The 24,779-nt window shown below is 42.0% G+C and overlaps 1 protein-coding gene across 6 annotated transcripts in view; it reads right to left on the bottom strand.

Annotated features, from left to right (window-relative positions):
* The window catches only part of LOC147436244 (uncharacterized), a 64,929-nt gene extending 49,959 nt beyond the window's left edge, over positions 1–14,970 (bottom strand). For 3 of the 6 annotated variants that reach the window (XM_086489163.1, XM_086489166.1, XM_086489168.1), the window contains exons 1-3: positions 14,814–14,969; positions 13,539–13,756; positions 13,374–13,452 (exon numbers count right to left, since the gene is read on the bottom strand). In XM_086489163.1, coding sequence (XP_086345289.1) covers positions 13,374–13,452; positions 13,539–13,694 — 235 coding nt within the window. In that variant the 5' untranslated portion in view covers positions 13,695–13,756; positions 14,814–14,969. Of the gene's footprint in view, positions 1–13,373; positions 13,453–13,538; positions 13,815–14,813 lie in introns of those variants that run through there. The other 3 variants (XM_086489165.1, XM_086489169.1, XM_086489167.1) reach the window with 3 other exon arrangements.
* Between the last annotated feature and the right edge of the window lie 9,809 nt (positions 14,971–24,779).

Raw genomic sequence — 24,779 nt, 5'->3', positions numbered from 1 at the left:
TGGACAGGTTTGGACAGCTCGATGAGGGTTAGGTGAAAGCGTTCAAATCGTTTATTCGCCACGGGAGCCTCGGGAAAGCATTGGGTGCTTGTATAAGACAATTTAGAGAGATTTCCCGCGAGGAATCTCGTCTAATTCAATGGGCAAGTGACCCTACATGTGCAAGAGCTCGAGGGCTATCCACAGAAGTGATCGGCACGCGAATCGGAGCACAAAACAGAGAATTCAACGAGCTACAATTTCTCGCCAGGTTTTGCAAAGAGCTCTAAAGTGCGTGGAAAGTCAATGTTTACTTGGGATTTTGTCCGTGGAGACTTCTACTATGGTTATGTTGCCAAAATTGAGTTAGAGGAGAGGAATTTCAGCCCGATAAAGTCGGACAGCTTGTAGAAGTTACAGGTTTTTCTCAAGTATAATAAGAATAAAGAAATACCGAAAGGGGCGCCAGTCTTTGGGGCCAACAGGGTGTCGATGTTTGTAGGTAGCGCTCTAGCTACCAAGTCGTGAAATGTCTTGAAGTGTTGAATTCCAGTCACAGGTTTATTCGTGAAGTTCCTTTGTGTCATAAAGTTAAAGTAAAGAATCGGGTGAGAGCCTACGTCTACCGCCCTCCAAGCCGGTTTCACATGTACGCACTCTAGAGGGGATATCTGATTTAGTTCGCTCCAATTGGAGTGAAACAAAGTTGTCCACTGTCACAAGCTGCTGACGTGTCAACTTTCAAGCCACTGAAGAACGGAGCCAACCTACAAATCCCGGCCGAGGGGCCTAAACCCTAAAGAAGAAGCAACAGAAGTAGCACAAGAAGTTTTTCCAACCTACAAAGTCTTGCCGAGTGGCCTAATTTTAAAAGAAATTCCCACTAACTTATGGGACCCCGTCCGATGGGGGCCCGAGTGACCTAAATAAAATAGGACACTTTCTTACGTAAAAATTGATGATGTGGCAACTATACGGACGACCCGCGTTTGCGCTGACTGATAACATGGCAACTGTATAGATTTTCGCAAATCGCTCTGGTAGCTTTTGGGCGCCAACTTTTGGACCAGATGTTTTTAGAACTTGATGCTTTTCATGTAAACTACTTTTAGAGACCAAGGGCCTTCAATAAGACCCATGGGCTCTCGCTCTGGCAATCTACCAATGGGAGATGCACTCCAGAGCCATGGGAGTTGTACCATGTTAAAGCAATATAAAGAAATACCGATAAGGGCGCTAGGGTTTGGGGCCAGTGCTCTCTTGGGATGGAACTCCGCCACTCCACATCTCGTGTATCGTGCATCTCTTTCAGTTAGTTGTTATTTGAAGTGCTTAAAGTTGTTCAATCTGTTCTTTTCCGTTGACACATGGTGCCCATCCCATTACAACCATTGTCTCCTACTCTATTTGGTATGTAAATAGATGAGGTTTTTGATTACATTGACAAAGAGGTTGAAACAAGTGCCCAATTGGCAGGGACATGGACTCCATTGTTGTTATATGGCGATGATATTGTGTTGATCTCTAACTCACTGGACGGCATGCAGCAGCATTTGGATGCATTACATAGCTTTGCGCAAGATAGTGGATTGTCTGTAAACCTTGGTAAAACTAAGGTTATGTTGATGATATTGTGTTGATATCTAACTCGCCGGAGGGTATGCAACGACATTTGGATGCATTACATAGCTTTGCGCAAGACAGTGCATTGTTTGTAAACCTTGGTAAAACCAAGTTCATGGTGTTTAACACCACACTGTAGTGGATCAGGATAGCACCTACATTCACTTATGGCCAAGACATTGTGGAGTACAGAGATGCACACACTTATCTTGGGGTAGTCTTCATTGGGCCAAGGTTTTCTTTGAAGAGAGCAATAGACTAGATTGACGACAATATATCTAACCTTGGAAGGATTGGTCAGGATGTGTTCGCAGGTTCAGTTCCAAGAACCCCGAATGCAGCTCTGGCTCTTTGATACCTTGGTATCAACATCTATCTCAAGGGTTATGGTGTGCCATCTTCACACCAGCTTGAGATTGAGACTGGTAGATTCAGAGGGATACCAGCAGCTAGCAAGATATGCCGTCTGTGCCATACAAAGCCAGAGACGGAGATGTATTATATATGTCACTGCACAATGTATTACGAGATAAGGGGTCGCTTCCATTGTCTATTTAGAGAGGGCTTCAGACCCTTCTCCAGAGTCATGAGTTATCAGGACCAGACATGTCTTGGACTATATCTACTTGAGTTACACACACAGAGAGATAGTTTACTAAGGAGATCTAGAGAGAGACAATCCCAGAGACGGATTACTGACTTTTTCACACCAAACAATGGACTGATGGAGGAGCATCCACCACTACAAAGCTCAGCTCATACTCACACCTACGATACTCTCATTGACGGAGCGCTAGAGCTAGGGAAATCGAGATGCCGACGATTGATGTAAGGTGCAACGGAAATGAATGTTGCACTTTCCTCAAGATGAGTGCTCCGAGCTGTGCTCAAGGTTCCTTTTTACTTAGGGAAGGGAGAGCCTTCCGTTCTTTAATGAGAGAGTGCAAGTGATCACAAACAAAGTGGATGAACATTGTGAATGAAGGTGCATGAGATTGAGAGATAGAGAGAAGAATACTACACCAGAAAGTTGTCAAACCCTCCTCCAAGGGCCCCTCTCTCGATGGCGAGAGAGGTCTATGCTATTGACTGCACAATCTGATACAAGGGGCTGATGCAATGAGTCTAAATGCTGCTATGACGAGGTCGACGGTGCAGACAACGATGACGAAGCTAAGGCTGAAAACTGAATGCTTTGAAATGCTTTGCTACTGTCTTACTGCTGAAGGAAAACGCTGTTATGCTGCTGGGAAAAAACGTTGTTCTACTGCCTTTAAAAAGGCTGAATAGCAGTCCATGAAAACGCTGAGATAGGTTGATAAATCTGCTGCAAGCCTGGTTGAAAAACGTTGCTTTGATGCTATCCAAAACGCTGGTCTTGCTGGTTGTAAAACGCTGCTGCTGCTGGCTTGAAAAACGATGAAATGCTGTCTATGAAATGTTGGACTTGCTGGTTCTGCAAAATGCTGCTGTGGGAGGGTAATTGCTGTTGAAAACTCTAAAATTGGGACCTTCAAACGCTGGGATTCCTGCTGAAAAACGTCAAGCTGTTAAGGCTGAAAACGCCAAGTCTTGTTGGGTTAAAGGCCCAAATGACCCCCTTTGTGTATATTTTAAAGGTTACTAACCTTTGGCCAAGTTCACATTGAACTTGGCCACTAACTTAAAAATGGTCCTATACTTTAAGAAAGGGAAAGAGAGCCCAATCTGCTCTCAACAATTTCTCCTCACAAAATTGTGCGCTCTCTCTCTCTCTCCTTCTTCGATTCCTAGCGCCCCACCTCCGCAGGCCATCGCCTTCTCTCTAAGCCTCTAGCCCTGCACATCTTCTCGTACTCCATCACTTGCACACATTGCTGCGCACTCATCAACTGGTATCAAAGCAAATTTAGGGTTTGCTTCCAAACCTGCAAACGCACATTTTCAGCCAAGGAGGTCAACTTTCACGCGAGATTTTGCAATTTTATCACCAAGGACTCATCCCCGGACACTAGAGAACTTCCGGCTAGTCAAATTGACCTAAAACAGACTGAAATTAAGCCAAAATCAGCAAATTACACGTTATGACAGCAAAATACAGGTTTTGCAAATTATGTATTAAGGTGTGGGTGTAACAAACTGCTGACGTGTCAAAGCCTAAAGAATGGAGCCAACTTACAGATGCCGGCCGAGGGGCCTAAACCCTAAGAAGCAGTAGAAGAAGTGTCACAGAGTGAGGACGTGGTAACCCTAATTGCTGAAACCCTAATTCTGGAAACCCTAACCCTAAAACCTGCAAACCCTAATTTCTGCCAGAAACCCTAACTGCTGAACCCTAATTCTGGAAACCCTAACCCTAAAACCTGAAAACCCTAATTCTGGAAACCCTAACCCTAAAACCTGCAAACCCTAATTCTAGAAACCCTAAGAAGAACAAGCAACAAAAGAAGTCCTACCAACTTATGGGGACCCCGTCCGATGGGGCCCCGAGTGACATAAAGGCATTAAAAATAAAGCAGAACACACTCAAAAGACTTTGCACATCAAAATATGATGATGTGGCACCTGTACGGACGTCCCGGAATTCGCGGCGGATTTTTAGGGAAATCCCGAAATTTTAGGAAAGTGATTTTTTGGAGTCAGCTTTTCATATTTGATGCTTTTAGGCTTTGGGCCTTTAAATATGAGCCTTGGGGGCCCTCTCTGGCACTCTTCAGCGCGCAGATTGCAGAGGAGGTGCTCCTCGGTTGTTGTACTTTGCGAATCAGCAGTAATATAAAGAAATACCGAAAGGGGCGCCAAGGTTTGGGGCCAATACTCTCTGGGGTGGAATTTCGCCACTCCGTGTCGCGTGTCGTCTCTCTCTCTCTCTCTCAGTTCAGTTGTTATTGAACAGTTGTTATTGAAGTGCTAAAAGTCTGTTCAGTCTGTTCTTTTCTATTGGCACGTGGTGCCCGCATTTGTGACAGTGGGAACATCTTTACTAGGTCCCCACTACCCGAAAACAAAGAAATTGCCAAAAAACAGGTCCCAAAACAGGTGTTTTCAGCAATTTCAGATTTACGCAGGTTTTTGCAAGTGTATGTTTGATGTATCTACATTGAGGAAAGTGCAAATTGATGCAATTTATGCACATTGGACAAGTTTTGGCTATGTATGACCATTTGTGACTCAATTTTCTGCAATTTGATGCTACAAATTGGGGCTTTTGCTCATACATGCTTCTAAAGGTTGTGCATTAACCTTATGTATGTCCAGTGAGGCTAAAAACAACTAAAATTGTTGTTTTTGAGCACAAATTCACTCGCTGAAATTTCGTGCGCATAAATTTCAGAAATTGTTTTTTGTGTCTAAATTGACCCATTTTGTCTCAAATTGCTCCTGTGACCATTTGGAGCTGTAGTGCACACTTCTGTGAGGTTATACTCCGGTTTTGGTGCATTTTGCCCAAAAATTCAACGTATTAGCCCTCTTATTCATGCAACTATGGCCTCATCTTCTTGGATGTGAAGAATCTCTTCGAGATTAGGAGGTTCAATGGAACAGGTTTCGACCTTTGGAAAGACAGGATCCAAGGAATCCTATATCTTAAGGATTGTGAAGGAGCACTTGAACAGGTAAAGCCACAGAATATGTCGGATGAAGCATGGGTTAGCCTGAACACGAAGGCAATTACATACATCAAAATGGCCATGACCAATGAGACAGTCATTGATTTGAAAGGTCTCACAAATGCTTTTGACGTGTGGGAGAAGTTAAAGGCGATGTATAAGAATACAACGCCTGTCAACCAAGTGCATTTGATGCGAAAACTTGTTGGCATGCAGCTACCAACATGCTGTGTCACCCTATAGTGCTAGCTGTTGGGATGACTCCAAGGCTAGCCGAGCATATCTCCTTGGAGGCCTCCTTGGGGGTGGGCAAGGAGGATGCAACAGTTCCTCTGTGGTGTAGCTGAGGTCTCTATCTGTGTCTCATGGATGTCTACTGGTGTGTGTCACAAGACGGGCACCACGTGCCGATAGAAAAGAATAGACTGAATAGACTTTTAGCAGTTCAATAACAACCGAACTGAAAGAGAGAGAGACGCCACGCGACACGGAGTGTCACTTGTGACACGTTATATACACCCTTCCCACAATTTGCTTCACATTATTTATGATTTCCATTCATTATGCTCACTACTATTTTCTTTTTGCTTTCCTGCAATCAGGCCACTTTCTATACACCAGGGATGGAGCCACCTCCATCAATGCCATTGGTGCCCACCACGACTAGCACAACAAAGTCGCTTTCCTAGCCCTATAATCAACCACGACGGTGTTCTTGTGGAACCAAGGGAATCGAGATTCCTAGGAGGACGTCACACCCTCCCAAAGGCATGATGTAAAAGTCCTGGTGCCCTAAATACCCCTAACAATGCAAACGCAATTTTCCAATGACAGGTGTAATGGCAACATCCCATCTGAGTGCCGCTAGAGCAGCCTCCGCCTCTAGCCCCATTTCCTCGAGCGTAATTCCAACTTTGCCCCATGTGCGGCAAAGTTCAGTGCTTTCATTGCCATATAGAATAAGGATTTGCTCGGATCTAGTACTCCGCACACAAACACAAGGGACACTTTACTTCACTTGAAAGAACTGAACTAAACTAAAAGAAAGAGAGAGACGAGAGAGAGCGACACAGGGATGTCGGGTCCCAACCCTCAAGGGCCCCCTTGCTCTGTTGCAAGAGCAAGTACTTTCTTTATTCTTGCACAATGCTGCTACAAAGACTAAATGCTGAGATGTTGATGCTAAGGATATTGATGCTACTGATGTTGGGTACTAAGGTACTGAAGGGGTACTGAGGTACTGCGGGTTCTATGTCGAAGACGGGGAGGTCGACGACGAGGTCTATGTCGAAGACAATGAAGTCCACGACGAGGTACTAAAGGTCTTTGTCGACGACTACGAAGTCGACAACGGTATTGTGTCGAAGACGGTGAAGTCGATGACGGTTCTGTGTCGAAGACGGTGATGTCGACGACGGGGTCTATGTCAAAGACGCTAATGTCGACGACGGGTACTGTTGGTCTATGTCGACGACAACGACGATGGTGACAGTGACGATGACGACGATGGTGTCGTCGTCAAGTTCGAGACTGCAATGATGATGACGAAGGTGTCGTCATCAAGATAGGGATCTGCGATGACAATGGCAATGATGGAATCGTCAAGGGCGCAAGTGAAGTGCGCACGTGACCTCCCCCACTGTTAAAAGTGAGGCACAACTGCCGAACTTCTATCTATATTTCTGATGCTGACTGATGAATGCTTCTGTCACAAAACGGGAGCGTACACGAGCACTTAGAAATCTGAAAAATAAAATACTTTGCAAAAGGGAGAGAAGGGAGAAGATCGACACAGTATTGGGGACCACAAGATGGGCTGGTCCCCCCCCCCGTTAAGAGTATTCTTTATTCAAAGAGAATTCTTATACAAGCACGAGAACCCGAGGAAACCCCTCCGTTCTGTAATCTTAGACCCGAAGGTCGTGCTTTCCCGTAAAGGGCTTGGGCACAAGGCCGTTCCTTCTCGTAAGGGACCTAGGCGCGAAGCCGTACTTTCCCGTAAGGGACTTAGGCGTGAAGCCGTACTTTCCCGTAAGGGACTTAGGCGTGAAGCCGTACTTCCCGTGAGGGGCTTTCCCGTAAGACGGGAGATTCCTGCAAAACAAACCACACAAAGCAATAATTCTCAATGCGTATCAACACCTTATACCTGTCGCTCCTTGCTCGGAAAAGCGACCTCCGTACTCAGTCGTCACACGAACACTTGCAATTTTCCATCGCCCGTCTCTGCTCCAGAATCCCAGCGCTAGCACTCTCTGCTGCTTCCGGCGTGTTGGAAACTGAACGCTTGCTGCCCTTTTATAGGCTCTGGTACCCGGCGGGAATAGCAGCCGAAAAAGCAGAGCCCTGGCGCCCTAGAGAGAGGAGAGAGAGAGATTGCTGGTGCTGGCGTTTTTTAGAGAGAGGAGAGAGAGAGATCGCGGATTTCAGCCTACGTAGCCTATTAGCGCTGGCTTTTTAGAGGGACTTGCTTTATTTTATTAATAAAGGGCTGGACACTTAAAAGTGACCGACCACCTAATAAAATAAAGTGTGAACCTGTTCAAACATTAAAAACTCACTCAGTTAGTGAAAACCATGCTACACGAACATATTCCAGGCGTCCCCGGGTGCAAAACACGGCACAAATGCAATGCAGACACAGACTCCTCGCGGAAAGCATCTGCCTTCCCGCGAATGTTCCTGCTTTTCGTAAAAAGCTTCATTGAACCCATCTTTATTCTTGTGCTTGCGTTCTTACGCGTATTTTCTTACTCAGTTCGGATTTCCTCCTTGGCCTACGAGATGCCCCCTTACTGATGTACCCGTCACCCATCATGTGACGCATCAGGGGCACTCGTAACCCGGCCCTTTCCACCGAACTTACGGAAACTCCTTCGCGATGTTTACCGTCACCCATCAAATGACACATCAGAGTTTGTCCGTTCTTGATGGCAGTTCCTGTAGCTACAATCTTTTAACAGTTCTTAGTGCACATAATAAGATATCCTAAAAAAAAGAGATTAATCATTAAAAATAAGAAAAATAGTCCAATTAGCAACAGCTTCTGATGCTATGGATGTATCACCGATGAAAATTCCTTCGAAACCAGGGACTGATGGTACTGCGGGTGTTGTTTCAACTTGTGGGTACTGTTGGCGATGCAAACACCGTGTAAGGGGCACTGTCCAACCTTACTACGATTGCCGAATATCAGCTTGGACTCTATACCAGATAGTGCTATCTCTGCCTCCTGTAGCAAGAGCTGTTCCCCGAACACTGACTGTGGTGAAAACAATACCGGTGCTCATGGACTGAGGTTTGGTTCTGGAGTCCTTTCCAAAGGTTCAATGACGATGGAAATGGATGCACGCTACATGCGAATGCAAATGCAAATGCAAAAGAGGTTAGGGATCCTGTCTCCAACTCCTTCCATATCCGAATACAAGGCTAGGAGATCTTGGTACTCAAGATCTGGGTTTTCGTGTATTCATTGTCAATCTTCCTTCAAAGGTATGGCAATGAAGATGGGATCTAGTAAGTCCATGGTCGGGACTCAAAGATTCTTCAGGAAAAAAAAACTGAGAGGTTCCTTGGGTTCTTGATGGTTCTTGGTTCTTGAGGTTCTTGGTTCTTGAGAGGTTCTTCTTCAGGTTCTTCCCTTGAATTCGTGAAAACCGAAGCACGCACAGAGCTCTGATACCAATGTCAGATGCAGCGGAAGAGAATAAGGATTTGCTCGGATCTAGTACTTCGCACACAAACACAAGGGACACTTTACTTCACTTGAAAGAACTGAACTAAACTGAAAGAAGAGAGAGACGAGAGAGAGAAAAGAGACGACACAGGGATATCGGGTCCCAACTCTCAAGGGCCCCCGTGCTCTGTTGCAAAAGCAAGTACTTTCTTTATTCTTGCACAATGCTGCTACAAAGACTAAATGCTGAGATGCTGATGCTAATGGATACTGATGCTACTGATGTTGGGTACTGAGGTACTAAAGGGGTATTGAGGTACTGCGGGTTCTATGTCGAAGCCGGGGAGGTCGACGACGACGGTCTATGTCAAAGACGATGAAGTCAACGACGAGGTACTAAGGTAGTCGACGACGGTACTGTGTCGAAGACGGTGAAGTCGATGACAATTCTGTGTCGAAGACGGTGATGTCGACGACGGGGTCTATGTCGAAGACATTGATGTCGACTGGCACTGTGGGTCTATGTCAACGACTACGACGATGGTGAATGTGACGATGACGACGATGGTTTCGTCGTCAAGTCCGGGACTGCGATGATGATGACGAAGGTGCCGTCGTCAAGATAGGGATCTACGATGACGATGGCGATGATGTCGTCGTCAAGATAGGGAGTTCGACGACGATTACGATGGCGACGACGACGATGGTGTCGACGACGACGGTGTCAAGGCTGAAAACTGAAAACGCTGGGCTGTCTGCTGAAATCTGAAACGCCAGGCTGATCTGGGTCTTCTTCTTGAGAAAACGCTAGGGCTCCTGCTGAGGTGCTACCTTCCTGCTGGGTGCCTGCCTCCTTGTGCCCTTGCTTCTTTTGCTTCTACTAACTGCCCAATGGGTTTCTTTTATAGATCTTTAGCAAATTTGCCCTACCTATTTTTCCAACAAACTTACAAAAAGAATTCCAAAAGTCATTTTTAATAAAATGACTTATAAGAGGTGGTTCACGTGGTAAAATGCCTCCATGATGAAATGATTGTTCTTGTGCAAGAGAGGGTATGCAAGTGTGGCTGGCCTGGACAAGCACGTCCCGCTAGAGGCTCACAAAGGTGCCAAGCTCAATCCTAAGCTAAGACTCATGCTAGACTATGGCAGAAGCGTGTCCACGTGGCGCAAGTGAAGTGCACACGTGACATTCATCCATTTGATCCAGGTCGGTCCCCACACAATCTGGTACCTGCTTTCGTCTTTCCTTCTACGTTCTTCGACTACTCTAGAACTCTCTGGCCTATCTTCTGATTGTCCTCTGGGTGCCTTTTTGGGGCACCGTGCGGATATATGTCCTTGTTCCCCACATTCAAAGCACTTCCCTGTTTTTAAGTACTCAGATTTTTGTTCCTTTGTCAGTCGAGGATGTGTATCCTTCTTTTTTTGAAACTTCCCTTTTCTTCTGCTACCATTATTCAAATTTTGTACGGTCCTAGTCGTCAAAGGTTGATCGATTGGATACATAAGTACCAGAATGCATAGAAAACCCTTGCTTAGCATGTCCCATCAGTTGTTGTATGGACTCGGACTTCTGTAGCAAGCAATAATCTCGTGTCTCTTTGGGTAGACCACAGCAAAATCGCTCGATTTGTTCCTTAAAAGTGATCTTTTTAAAAGAAGACGCCAGTAGGTATCCCAAAATCTCTGACAATAAGTATCCAAAGTATCTTCCTTGATCATCGAAAGATGATTCCAAGCGGTAATCACATCATGTTCGTACTCCTAAGTGAGCCAAGAGGAAGTGAAAAGTCATTTGAACTTCAGCCACTTTGTCGGTGCTTCCTTACGTAGCAAGAGAGTGGACCACCATGTCTGTGCATTTCCTTTCAAATAAGATGCTACCCTCTGAACCTTGAAGTGCTCTGAATAGCGCCCTCCAGAATAAGCTCTGTCGAGTTGTTGAATAAAAGCGAGAGCCTTGTGCGTATCTTGGAAGCTTGAAAAAGTATCAAACTTAACTGCGTGTCCACCCTCCTTGAAATCTTTGGTCTTCTTGCTCTTGTCCTCGAGAAAGTCATATTGGTTGGCTCTGTACAAATGCTTCCTCTTAGAATAAAACATCGAATCATCGGAGTCCGAACTCTCAAAGAGGATGAAGTCTCCTCCGAGCTATCTAGATATTTTCGAGATCTTCGATGGGATCTGCTTTTCTTGGCCACCTCCTTATTTTTTCCGTGTCTTTGGATCTTTCGTCGTTTCTTGCCCTTTTTGTCCTCATCATTGAAATCAGAAGAAGAAGAGCTATCGGAACTATCAGAAGAGGATGAGGACGAAGTGACACATCCTCGAAGCGTACACGCTTCTTTGGTTTTCGTGCATTTGCAAAAGTAGACTTGTGACCCAAGTAGCTAGGATAGTATGCAGATCGACTGTGTTTCTTTGAATGCTTCTTTGTCTTTAAAAGTTGGTTGACTCGTCTGTCGACAACGTCGTCGAGTTCATCTTCAGTGAACATCCGTGAAATAGGAGCTTTCTTCAAAGCTGACTTCAAAGGTGAATCTATGGCCGTCCGCCATCGAGAATGCATCTCATCAATCGAGTGCCGGGCCAAAAATTTCGCGTATTGGGGATCTTTGGAATACTGGAGAATCTGCTTAGCACAAGCATCAACCTACTGTTGACGCTGCATCTTCATTCATTCATATTTCGTGGGCCAGGGTGGCCGTACTCTTCTTCTGAATCTCCAGAAAGTGGTCGTCGTCCATTTGAATTTTCCGTGCTTTCACCAGACCCTGAGTTGTCACGTGAGTTGTTCTGATCCTTACGGGATTCGTCGACTGAATCCGTGTGTGTCGTGCTAAGAAGGATCGGATTCCCCATAGAAGGAAAATCGATCGAAGCTGTGATACCACTGTAACAGACTTGGATACCCCAAGTTGGAAATCTGGCACGACACACGAGAAATCACTTAAATTTACTTCACAAACTTTATCACGCTTCAATAGAGACGACACGGACTGGTGTAGTTCCGTGTCCAGAGTTATTGGCCCCAAAGTCTGGCACCCCTTTCAGTATTTATTTTTATATTAATGCTTGAGCAAAGTACAAAGTTCAAGGGTCCTCTCTCCTAAATGCTCTCTGGCAAAACTGAGAAACAAAGAGGCCCTTAATACTATTTTTATACGCCCCATGGCCTCCCACAAGCAATACATGAAAAGCTTCAATCTCAAAAGCATAAGGTCCCAAAAGCTAGCGCTCTCAATAGCCAACACAAATCGCGGATTTCCGTACAACCTACCACGTCAGCCAGCCAACGCGTTTTACGAGCCTCCGTACAGCTGTTCATGTCAACACTCCACGCGATTTGGGTGTCCCCAAGGGCCCCATCGGACAGGACCCCATAGGTTGAGAACAACTTTTAAAATCATTTTTCCTTGAGGTCATGCCATGTAATCATTTTGTGACAGTCTACCTGGGACAATCTGCGGGGGCCACCAAGAGATGCAACGTCCATAAACTACATCCTCCAAGGCACTCCCCAAACTCACCAGTGGATAACCCACAGGGGCACATATCCAAAAACAGGATAGGCTGAATCCACTATCCACGCCGATAGTGGTGCAGCTCATACTGGCGAATCTCATGTACTCCAGAGGACAAGGAATCCCTTGTATTGTGCCTGTAATATAACCTGCATCCAATCCTTTGAACTCCATGTGAGCCCCGAATAGGAAGGAGTTCACCTACAAAGCATACTGACAATGTGTCTCTCTCTTCTCAATTCTGATTTTTATGGCTGCCCTAAAAACACATTTCTCCCCCTTTTGGATGAGTAGACATAATGCTCTGGAGGAAATTCCCTCCCCTTTCTGAGGGTGGTCTAGAAGATTCTCTACTCCTTCCTGGGACTCCAGAGGAACCTTTGAAGAGACTTGTGTGAGTCTAGAGGGCTCTTTTTTATCTAAGTGAGCTTGCTACTTGGAGAGAGCTCTACCTGTCGAAAGGAGAAATTAAGTTGTAAGCTATGAACTGATCTTGCACGGTTGCTCACAGAACTAAATTGTTTTGCACTTCTTGCGATTGGCAAGAAGTCATGGATTAGAAGCACAACTGCTGAGATAACTAATTTGTTTTGCACTTTTGCGAATGGACAGGCAAAGTAGCGTATTGTAGGAGCTCGATCAATAGAAGTATCATCACCATTTAAGTCATGGAGTTTTCTTGGTTAACAGAGAGCCAAGGCTTTAATTTCTTTGAGGATTAAGGTTGATCCTTTAGATAACCACAATCAGGAAGGGAGCTCCAGCTATTAACAAGAGTAGAGGAGTAAGATATAATAGTCTTTAACAAAAACCATGAGCACAAAATTCACTGCTCTCTGAACCAACTCACTGATGGGATACAGCTAGAGTCGTAACATTTTGCCACGCCGACAAATGTGGTTAAATGCTTTCTAATGTATAATGCCATATATCTAGTAAAACATCCAAATAACTTTTTATGCATCTACCAGACCGTACCTTCAGTTGAGCAAGTCTCTTCTATATAAGGCAATAGAATTGTTGAAGTGGGAAGACTTTGATCCTGTGACATGATGACCTGGAATCAACACAAAATCTGCCTGTGAACTTCACTGGGTGAAGATGTAAAAGTCAGCCTCACTTCACGATCCTATTAAAGCTTACCTGACTTGTCTTGATGTCACCTTCAACATGACTGCTGAAATGATCTCCACTCTGCTGCAAAGTGTTGAGGAAACTTGACTGTTGAAGCCAATTGACAGTCTCTGGCAAGCTCGATGTCTCATCCATATCCACATACCTCGAAGAGTGTTTCTTCATAGTTCTTGATTTCAATGCTACGCCAACAGGCGTAGAAGCCTATTTTACCCAGCTGCACCAACCTGTAGAAGACTATCGATACTTAAGCTTCCAGCCAAGAGACACCTTTTCTGATAATTGCTACTCAGAAGAAGAGCAAAAAGTTCTGGTTAACATGAATAATGACAAAAATCTATAGAGTCAAAATATTCTTTTTTTAGTTGGTGAAAATGATCTTTATCATAACATTGAATCAAAAAGTGAGCAAAATCTTTAAGATCAAGGTCCCCTCATGTGCAACCCCAAAGAGGGCCATCTCGAATTGAAAGGCATATTGAGTCGAAAAATGACCAAAATCTTTAAGATCAAAGTCCCCTCCTGTACAACCCCCAAAAATGGTCGTCTAGAATTGAAAGGCCTACAAACTGCATTTAGGGCTCATATCACTTTATGGAAGCTGTCTATCTTGCAGAGGATATGAATTATGCAATGACAAAGAGATCCTCTTGTGATACTGCAAATCTGTTCTTTCTTTCGCAAAAGCCAGCATAGAGTGGGGTAAAATGGAAACTGCACAGATGGCAGAGAATGTTAATAGTTTCAAATTCATTGTATAGTAGGAGGATCACCATCCTGTGGGCAAATAGCCTTGATATTTGCATTCATATGAACACTTTTCCCAAAAGGTCGAATGTTGTGGCTTGTGCCAGGAAATATGATCAAGCAACCAATTATACAGTTATTTTTTCCTTGAGCATAGTTTTAGACCATCACTCTTTCTTGTAGGCAGCGGTGTACAGAGACTGTACAGACACTAACATACGATGGAATCAAGCTAGGTAATGTCTTCCAAGGAAAAAAAAAACCATGCAAAAGCATCATCTCGTGGTTGACTTGTAAGCTTCAGCACATGTCTCTGCGAGATGCCTCCTTCCGGCTGCTCAGCACGTTTTTTGAAGTACCCATTTTGTATTTAAGGCGACCGTGAACAATTCGCAGACATAATGCAAAACCATGCAAAAATATCATGTATTCTCTGTTACTGTTTTTCCTCTAATTTAAATTCCACCCTTGGCCATTTTTGCAGTCCACAACAGAGAGGAGAGAACCCAAGAAGGCAAAGGCCGAGAAAATGCTTACTTGGAGAGTGGACGCAGGAAGGGGATATCAATCATTTAACAGCTGGGCGGAGCTTTGGGGGTTGGGGTGGCCTGTCTGTTGAAGACGCAGAGAGTGGACGTGTGCGTCCCCAATCTTGTCAGCAGACCCTCCTTACCCGAAGGGCAGTTGTTTCTTTCTCATGTACTACGCTTTTAACGAATCAAATTTTTGAAATTAAAGACTCCATCATCCATGGACCATGAGAGAGACGTCGTGGATCTATCCTGCGAGTCTTGAACTCAAGACTTGTTCGTCGAGTGGAAAGTGAATAAATGTGTGTGTGTGTGTGTGTGTGTGTGTGTGTGAGTGAGAGAGAGAGAGAGAGAGAGAGAGAGAGAGAGAGAGAGAGAGAAGAAGAAGAAGAGATTTTAACATCATAGGAAACTATCCCAAGAGACCTTAAAGATCTATTCGACGAGGAGAGAGAGATCAAATAAAACGATATGCACCACACTCAGATGAGAGAGACGAGAGCAAAAAGTGAAGTGAATGAGATGTACTCTTGTTGTAAGTAAACTTTTTTCAAGCATTGTTTGGTTTTACGATCAATCCAGATAGTCTCAAAAATGCTTGCACCCTAATCCTTGATGAATATTTTCAAACATCTTGTGAATTGCACTGTTGATAAAAGAGGCCACAAGTCACAAGCATCTACACATGTGTCGCAAACGAACCTCAAACTAAAAAATGTGATGAACCACCTAAGGTCGAGGGGATGGATGTGTACATGAGAATCAAGAATATTGGACAACTTTTTCAAAAAATGTTTGTTTTATTGGGCTAAAGAAGTGAGTTGGTACATTGTGAAGGAGTTTAAGAAACTAAAGCAATCTTGACCATTTGTTGTTCCATTTAAGGGGTTGAAGGCTCGTTGAACAAACCTAGTCATGGCTCACTCTTGAGTACTCCATTCCATTAGAGCACTAGTACTTGGTTTATCTGTAGGTTTGTGATTCTTTTTTGACATGGTCGCCACACACATGATACGTTCTTGCTATAGCTACACAAATTCTATCAAGACACTAGGTTTTGTGGTACTATTGCACATGATAGAGTCTTTTCTATGGCTATAGATCCAAGCTAGTCGGTGAACTTGCTCTACCAAGCTATAAGAATGACAATGACCACTAAACCCATAGGACTAGAGCTTTGGACTCGCTTAATACTAGATAGGAGAGAATGTGTGAGCTCTTTCTCACTCCTTATATAGTAGCCCTACGTTATGAAACTACACGAGGATTGATGTTTTCAATCAATGCCACCAAGTAAATAGAAAAACTCAAAATACAGGCCCTATTAAAGTTCAAGTGTATATGACATCCTTCAATTTGTATCCTATAGTTGACTAAAAGTACTTTCACAAAAGAAAACAAGTGCTAAAATAACGAGGCCTGCCTAGTACTAGAATGGTGGAAGTTAAATGAATGCTTCATAATAATCTAATTGAAGCAATTTGTGTGTGTGTGTGTGTGTGTGTGTGTGTGTGTGTGTGTGTGTGTGTGTGTGTGTGTGTGTGTGTGTGTGTGTGTGTTGATGCAGTAAACTAGATACATGTATGCAAAAGAACGTAGCATTCAAAAGACACTGGCTTTAGATAACTGGACAAAGATTTATATAGAAATGACTCAGTTTTTTATTCATTTATGTACAACATAATAAGAATGAGACATCATTCTAATGATTTTATACAAAAGTAGTAGAGTTGTTGGGGTCATCTCGGTTGAATAATCAGGGGTCTTTAGAGTCGGACTGCAACACGCTAAACCGTTTTAAGTCAAGATAGAATTCTCACTTGCATCCATATAGTCAAGACAGTAGATTTGTTATACTTGGCTATGTATGGCAGGCTTCAAAGAACCTATCAGTTGTTATCCATGTTGAACTTAAAAATTATTAGACAAGCTACAATCCTACATGTGCCAAAAAATTTGATCCAATTCTTTAAGCTTATATAAACCCTTCCTTTGCTTACTTCAAGGTCTAACATAATTTGTCAAATATAATTTGTCAGTAAAAGATTTTGGAGTCTCAAGTTATACTCACGCAGTAGAGTCCATTTTCTCATCTCTATAATTTTACTGCTTCATGTAAATTACTTTTAAATTATCAATTTTGAAAACCAATGCATAGTCTACAGCTTAGGTTCTCCATGAGTTAAAGCCAATCAGGTAGTATTAAGTTAAAGCCAAAGTAGAGATAATGCTTAATGGTCAACAACTCAGGAGTGCCAAAGCCTTCATAAAGGCGATATTTTGTAAGTCATTTAATATGAGAGCGACCTACCCTAGCCAAGAAAGCTCAGATGAGAAACCTATTAAAAAGACCCTGTTAGATCAAGTACACAAGCCCTGGTAAAAGAATTTTATGCCAAAAAGTCATATGCCAGCACAATCAGTACTATAAACAGGTCATTATCCCAACCAGTGACAACCATCAAAAAGCAGTCCTATTTCATTAAGACTTGTAGTAAAAAAAGATCAAATAGATCAATATCCAATTAGTACATAGAAGCTAGTCCTTCTAGGGATTTAATCTCTGGTCAATCCAATCTGGGGATTAATCTTCCCAAGTTAAGTTCAACACATCAGATTGCTGCCAACCACCAAGTCAGTACTAAATCCAACCAGTTTCTAAGTTTTGTGTCAGTAGAGTATACTAGAACCACATCATTCACTATTTGTATGAAAATGACCAGTAAATCAACAGAACCAGTAACCCAAACCAAGAACAAGCATCCTCCTTTTCATATTTTCAGAACAAGCCACAGTCCGACGAATGTAACCTACCAGAAAGAGTAATACCATAAGTTATTAAACCATTGGGTTAATGAATGCCATACCTAATTTAAGGAAAACGCCAGTATATACTAGCTTATAAACCAATACAAATTAGCAAATATCAAGTTGCGACTACTACTCAAAATTTAATAAACACCAGTAAACCACCCCAGAGGGTGAACCATGCTAGTAGGTCTCAGCAAATCGTACCAAGGCTAGAGAACAACATTTAGGTCATGGTAAGCCCCCCAATATAAGTATTAGTATTAGAGAAGTTCTCCATAGATTTTCAACAAAAACACTACATCTCAATGCCAACAATAAGCAATGTCAGTAGAGCAAAACATCATCCAACACCCAAAAGGATTAAAAAAACCTCAGTTTAGTATCAGTGTCAAGGCAAGAACCATGCCCTAGCATACTCCAAGTCTCCATATAATGAGTGAGCCATAGTTAGTTTACCAAGACTCTCATTGTACAATATCCACCTTTTAATAATTTCCATTCTAATGTATGAATAAATGATTTGTATATCACCTAAAAACCAGAAAGCACATATGAGGAGAACTAGTGTGTTTAGACAATATGGAAAAGCCCTTTTTAGTTCAAGCCAGATAATCTATTAAGAAGTAACCCTCTTGCCCAAGGTAATGATCTTGAATCCACCCTTAACTCATTTCATCATTCTCAGGAGTATCAAGAAAAGACATTCATTCAAATCAATCAAGCCGTCCAGTTAAAGTACCAACCCAATCATATATCTTGAGCTAGACAAAATCCAAAAGCACCATAAAAACTCAGTAGTACATCAGTATAAACAACTAGGAACCGAGAACAAAACTCTTCTTTAATCTTGAATTAGGTGACAACAATAACCAAAAGGAATAGGCATCCGCCACACAATCTATGTTCATAGTAGAGTGGTAAAGTTGAATGTCTCCGAACATAATCACCATGCCTTGAAACTAGTCAAACCCTCTTTCTCTCTCTCTCTCTCTCTCTCTCTCTCTCTCTCTCTCTCTCTCTCTCTCTCTCTCTCTCTCTCTCTCTCTCTCTCTCTCAAGCAAGACAGAAAGCTTAAGTAACCAAAGTCTAAGTGAGGGGTTGAATCCATCACCTTAAAATAGAGAGGGGCAATGGGACAAGTCACCATCCTCCTCCTTCCATAGCTAGTGATTAGGTCATAGGAATAGACTCATTTGCTTGAATAAATGCACCTATAAGAATATTTTGAGTAGGATACCAGGCAATAAGTGCTACCAACCGAAGGATTTGCAAGGGAATGCATTTTTATGTAATTATAAATTATTCCAGCGCTATGTATGTCGTACAAGCAGTATTGAGCCAAGCACTAGGAACAAAGCAGATTTGTAAAATGCAAGAGGACAACACATAGAGGCTAAGATCAAGGGAGAGAAGGCTCTTTTAATTATAAAAATAGTCCAAAATGATGACAATAAAGCATCAGAGGTGATACAAATTTAACTTTCATATTGGTGTTAGTAGTCCATCTTAGGAGGGGAGGTGGGTATTACAACTATGATGCGCTCGTAGTGCAGAGGAACAAGGGTGACAAACAGGTTGCAGAGCCTAGCGAATGAGGATGGGGTGAATTAAACTAAGTGACGAGTCCAGTACAGATGCTCGGCTTTCATGAGAAATGAAGTAAAAAGGGAGCTTTATTAATGTAGTGAGATTTTTATTGAGGGGATAATCCCATAGGCTAAGCAACACTTAGGGGTTAGAGTGTGAAGCAAGACAACCCAATTAAGAGGTCAAAAAATCTTAAAGTATTAAAATCACGATCAAAGCATTTCAGGGCCACTCCATCTAGAGGTAGAAAGTGCTAGGTAGAGACTTATGGTAATCCCCGAACAATACATCCAAAGAGGAGATTACAAGGCAAGGGATTATAGTAAGCATCCCAAACATTATACCCATCAGCTTCTTCAAGCATATCATGAGCCAAAATCACCCATTGAGGAAGTGTAAAGTAACTAAAGTAATTATCCACCAAACAATAAAGCCATCAGCTACATCAGTTGTTAAAGTGTAAGTGTTGTGTAGCTAGATATATCAATCATAGGCAAATGAAGTGACCAAGAGTGTGTGTGTGTGTGTGTGTGTGTGTGTGCACGCCCACCCTTACCCGTGCACCGTACTCAATGTTAAGGCAGTAGGCCCATTGAGTATGGGCCTACTGCCTCATCAAGTCGATGAGAGCAAAATAGTCAAGTGTGAAGCTTAGTGGAGATGTACCATATCAAAGTTCCTCTAAAGAAAGTAAAGCCGATCTTAACACAATTTTTAATAATGTCTTCAAGGAAGACTCTACTCCATTAGAAGTTTTAAGGGTTTGATAGCCAATGGAAAAAAATGTGGTTGTCATTCATAGTCTTTAGATGTTTTTCATGATTTTTGCTTAGGATCACGAAAAAACCTCATACGTGCCGTCTGTTTAAAAGTAACATGTCACTGAAAAAATCACAATTAAGTTAATCAAACATGGGTGAGTAAATTTGGATTAACCTGCAACCTAAAATTGGTTGAGCAAAAAGACTACAATAGCCGTGAGCAGGAACCCAATATATAGTCAAGGAAAGACCACCTAACATCTGTCAACCTAACCAGGAATTATAGACGGTGGGTCACATAGTCAATGTTATGTGGCTATGAAATTGAGTTAATGGAAATATGAGTATTGAAGTTCTCTCTATTATAAAAATCATTTAAGAATTGGGCTACCGCGATATCCCACTATAGTGTGGAGGTGCTTGCACTCACTCAAGGAAAGCTTGGTTTAGTCTAATCTTGTCTCTTAATTTAAGCACTTCACATTGGTGGAGGAAAAAAGTAGGGTTTTTTATTTTGTGTATGCATTTCTTGCTTCACATGCCATGTCATTTGTATTATGGCATAGCTAGACTCAAGCCTTGCATGCCACCTTTGCACCCCATCAGCTATTGCCAACACTTGTCATGCACCTCTAAACCAACAAGGTGTGCACCTCTCAGTGTTTGTCATAACTTGAGAACAAAGGAGAAACATGGATCACCATCAGCCAACCTCAACCACAAGTAGCTCTTTTTGCCGACTATGTGCTCTGACCACACAATTCCATACTTAGCCTTCTCTCACTAATGCTCTATGCTCATCAAGCACCATCTTTTTTTGTTGCGGGCTCTTTAGGGTTTTAACTCTCTTTTTTTAATTCTTCAAAGTGCGCAAATTCACTCAAAAAGTAGCTCACTCGTGTCTTTGTGATCCTCTACTTGCACTACAATTATTGAAATAGAAACTAATTGTTGTTTTGGTTCTTGCTTCCAACTTTTTGACTTTCTTGTAGTTGGATGCCTTGAATGGATCGATTGTTGTGCATTTGGGTGCAACCATTTATAGGAATTAGCAGTTCATGAATTTACACAAAATTCCTTGGTATTTTCAACATCCAAGCTCTAAGCTTACTCTTCTTGGCTACTAATGTGTTCATATGGCATCATATGAGTGACATCATCTGTCTTATATATGCCTTCTATAAGTCAATATCCAATCAAGGCAATGACTTTCACTATTTCTCTTCTGAGGATTGTTTTTGGCCATGCTGTGATTGTGTTTTGCACTTTAAGAAGAAGAGACATCCAAGGATAATGATTCAAAGGTTACAAGTCTACAATTGGAAGTTTGAAGTTGAGTGTTTCTTTACATTTCTTCCTTGAGCACAATTCCCCTAGCATGAATAAAAGAGCTAACACACCAAGCCTCTTTGAGACGGAATGTATTCACAATTTAACAAAGTATGATCCTTGCCTCTATGGTCTAGCCCTACAGTTGTTCCTCATCTTGTCTTGTCCATTCACATTGGGATAGGGACCTAGTGTTTGATGCACACTCAAGATGTGCTCCATGTTTTGACATGATGTGCACACGGACCTAAAACCCCGCTTTTCTTCGTCTTGTTTGGCATGGGAAGATCATTTCTCAAGTTCCTTCAATGGAATGTTTAGCTCTTATGTCCTTTTAGTTGACTTCAAAAGTGTCCAATTCATTGAGCCATTGTGATGACCCTCCTATGGGAGGTATTGGAGTCAATCTTCATCATGTCCCATCAAAAAGAGTCATGGATCTTCTTTCCCCCAAAGGAGGAGATATGGTATATGTGGGCATCGGGCAAAGAAGTCCAGTGCGGAACCTCTATATAACTACCTCTAATGCAATATGAGGAGGTGCGTGCAAAAATGCAAGGCCCCTTGGCTCTCAATTTGAGCACATCATATTATTCACAAAATTTCTCTTTGGTGAAACTTATCATCTCATACAAATTAGCTTAAAAGAGCTCAAAGTTGCTCAAATGCATTTGTGCATATTGTTGATGGAGGTTGTGTCATCCTCGCACATGGAATGAGATATATATATATAGAGAGAGGATGCCTGTAAACATGGATGAGTGACTAGTATTTTAAAGGCCAAGTCAAGCATGCATATTGCGCTTGAAATAAAAATAATGAGAGACTAGTTGGTTGCAAATCATAAGTTTCCAAACTATCCATGAGGAGAAACAGAAAATCTACAAATACCCTTATTACATACCGTACATCTCTCTTTTATGCAACCATTCAAATTAATTTTATTGAGGCTCACATTAAAGGAAAAATGACATCAATGTGGATTTACTTGGAAAAAGCATTTATTAAAAGGGGACTATAAGTATAAGACATTTTCAAACTTAAAAGTTAAGGTTGGACCAAAGCACAATGAAATTTTTATCTTTCCAAGCAGTAATTCGATATAGACTAGGATGTGTGAGCCGAGTGTGAGCCATAAGAGCCGATTATCATGGAGTGCTCTCTCTCTCTCTCTCTCTCTCTCTCTCTCTCTCTCTCTCTCTCTCTCTCTCACACACACACACACACACACACACACACACACACACACACACACACACACGCGCGCGCGCGCACACACACATGTATACCTATACAACAATTTGATTATATATATAGAACAAAAAAACATATTTTTCCTTTCATACACAGATCCCTAATTACCTTGTTTAATATTCTCAAGTTGAAAACCTGAACTATCGAACTAGTCGGTGTGGTTAAAAAAATAATAATTGGGGGGTAACCCTCCTCCTTCTAAATATCTCATGGGTACCCACCCCTTAGTAGATTTTGCAAACATAGTGGCTTTCATTACCTTAAACTTCACGCCTGCTTGCTCTCTCTATCCCCCTTAACTACACTACAACTCGCAGTAGCTTATGCTAACCCCTATACTTGCTCTCTCTCCCTCTCAACTCCCCGTCTGCAAGCAGGAGTGGCCATAGAGACGGCTTGGGAGACAGTAGCTATTGAGTACTCGATTGTGGGCGTCTTTTCACCTTGAGCATGCCGGCTGCGCTAAATAAGGTGAGGGTGCTCTGGCCCCTCACTTACTCTGTGGGTATTTTTCCTCTTTGCGTGTGTATTTCAAAGAGAGGTGTGAGGGCTTTGATACTGTGCAGCTATGGAGGTTGTTGAACTACCATCTCAGGTCGGTACTCACCTTGATAATAGTACCTTTATGACATACAATAATGTAACGTCCTTCCTGTACTATGAGAAGGTTAGGTTATTTTCTGCCATTTGCGTAGTTACCTACTTGATGTACCTGGTTTTTTTGATATTATGCCGCGACTGCATAACTATGCAGGAATTAATTGTTTGTAGGATGGATGGTGAAAAAAATATGGCTTGCAGTACACATTTTTAGATGGTGATAGTTGGAATTAATCACGCTGATTACTGTTGGGTTTTTTGTTGTATTGTTTTTTTTGGTAGGCTGATTAGTTTCTTGTGAGAAAAGGTTTTGTGATAACTTGTACAGTGCCTTAAATTCATTATGGATGAGGATTTTTGGTAACCCATGCATAACCAGAGTAGTGGTGCTTGATATGGCAATATTCAGATAGTAAAAAATGGGGGATTTTGGTACTTGGTAATGTCATTTGTTTGGTCTGTCTTGATAAAATGCAGCCTAAAGTCGGGGCTGTTTAATCTTTATCTGAGGCATGGAAAACTCTGCACACTACTGCGTGGTGTAATGGGGTTTTTTCTTTCCTTATGCCAATTTTGGGATTGTTATACTTGCAAAGGATCTCGCTTATTATCTTATATAGCATGACACCGACAGAGTCGTTAACATATATGGGTTTTTCTCTTTTTAATAGACAAGCTATCAATAGATTCTTTTTACTAAACTTCTTGGCTTTGGCTCATTTAGTGTGTTTTTTCTCATTTAGCTTATGAACTTTGGTAAGATGAACTCCGTAAGCCCAAATGGGTATGAGAAATATGATTTGGCTTGTTAACATAAGCCGAGTTTTTTCAAAAAATTGGAGTATCTTAGCTTGTGGTGTGGATACTTTATGGCTTCATGGTACTTAATAAAGCTAGTGAAATTGGAGCGTGACAAAACTGGCAAAGTTATTATGGTATTGAAAAACTGATCTAAGAGATGATATGAGGATTAAGACACTTGGTTCAGGAGGGTTGGTGGCCTTTTTTATCAAAATAATATATATGCTAATATAAGGTCTAAATTTTATAAAAAATGAGGATATATAAATATCATTCTTATAAGTACTTCCTTTAAAAATCTTTGGGGTTGCAAAAAACAAAGGACTGAAATACATGAACACTTTAAACAATGGTTTTAAGTTTTTTTTTTATAAATTGTAAGTTGGACATGGATAACAACTGATATAGTCCATTAACACCTGTAAAACACATCCAAGACTAACGTATTTGTCGTCTTGTTTGGATGGATGCAGGTGAGAACTCTATCCTTGCTTGGAATTTTTTTTGGCTTAAAGCTATTGTATGCCAGATAGTACACTTGCTCCTACCACTTGGGAAGTAATTCTTTATTGGATCACTATCATTGTATACTAGAATGAGGCTTCATTCTCATATGCCGTGTACAAAGATAATTCTAAGACTGAGTTGTTTTTGTACTTATTTTTGCCTTTTGTATAAAGCTAGCTGTCTTTTGAATGTAAAAGTCCATTTATGTCTTATTATATAAGTTAAAACAACTACACACACACACACACACACACGCACACACACACACACATAAGTAGTGTTGAAATAAACTTTTCTATAAACTTGAAAAATTTATACATGGA

Source organism: Adiantum capillus-veneris, chromosome 18, assembly GCF_014529385.1.
Source record: "Adiantum capillus-veneris isolate H3 chromosome 18, ASM1452938v2, whole genome shotgun sequence".
In the NCBI taxonomy this organism is placed as follows: Eukaryota; Viridiplantae; Streptophyta; class Polypodiopsida; order Polypodiales; family Pteridaceae; genus Adiantum; species Adiantum capillus-veneris.
The sequence above is the reverse complement of the archived record's forward strand: the minus strand, read 5'-3'. Positions and strand labels throughout refer to the sequence as shown.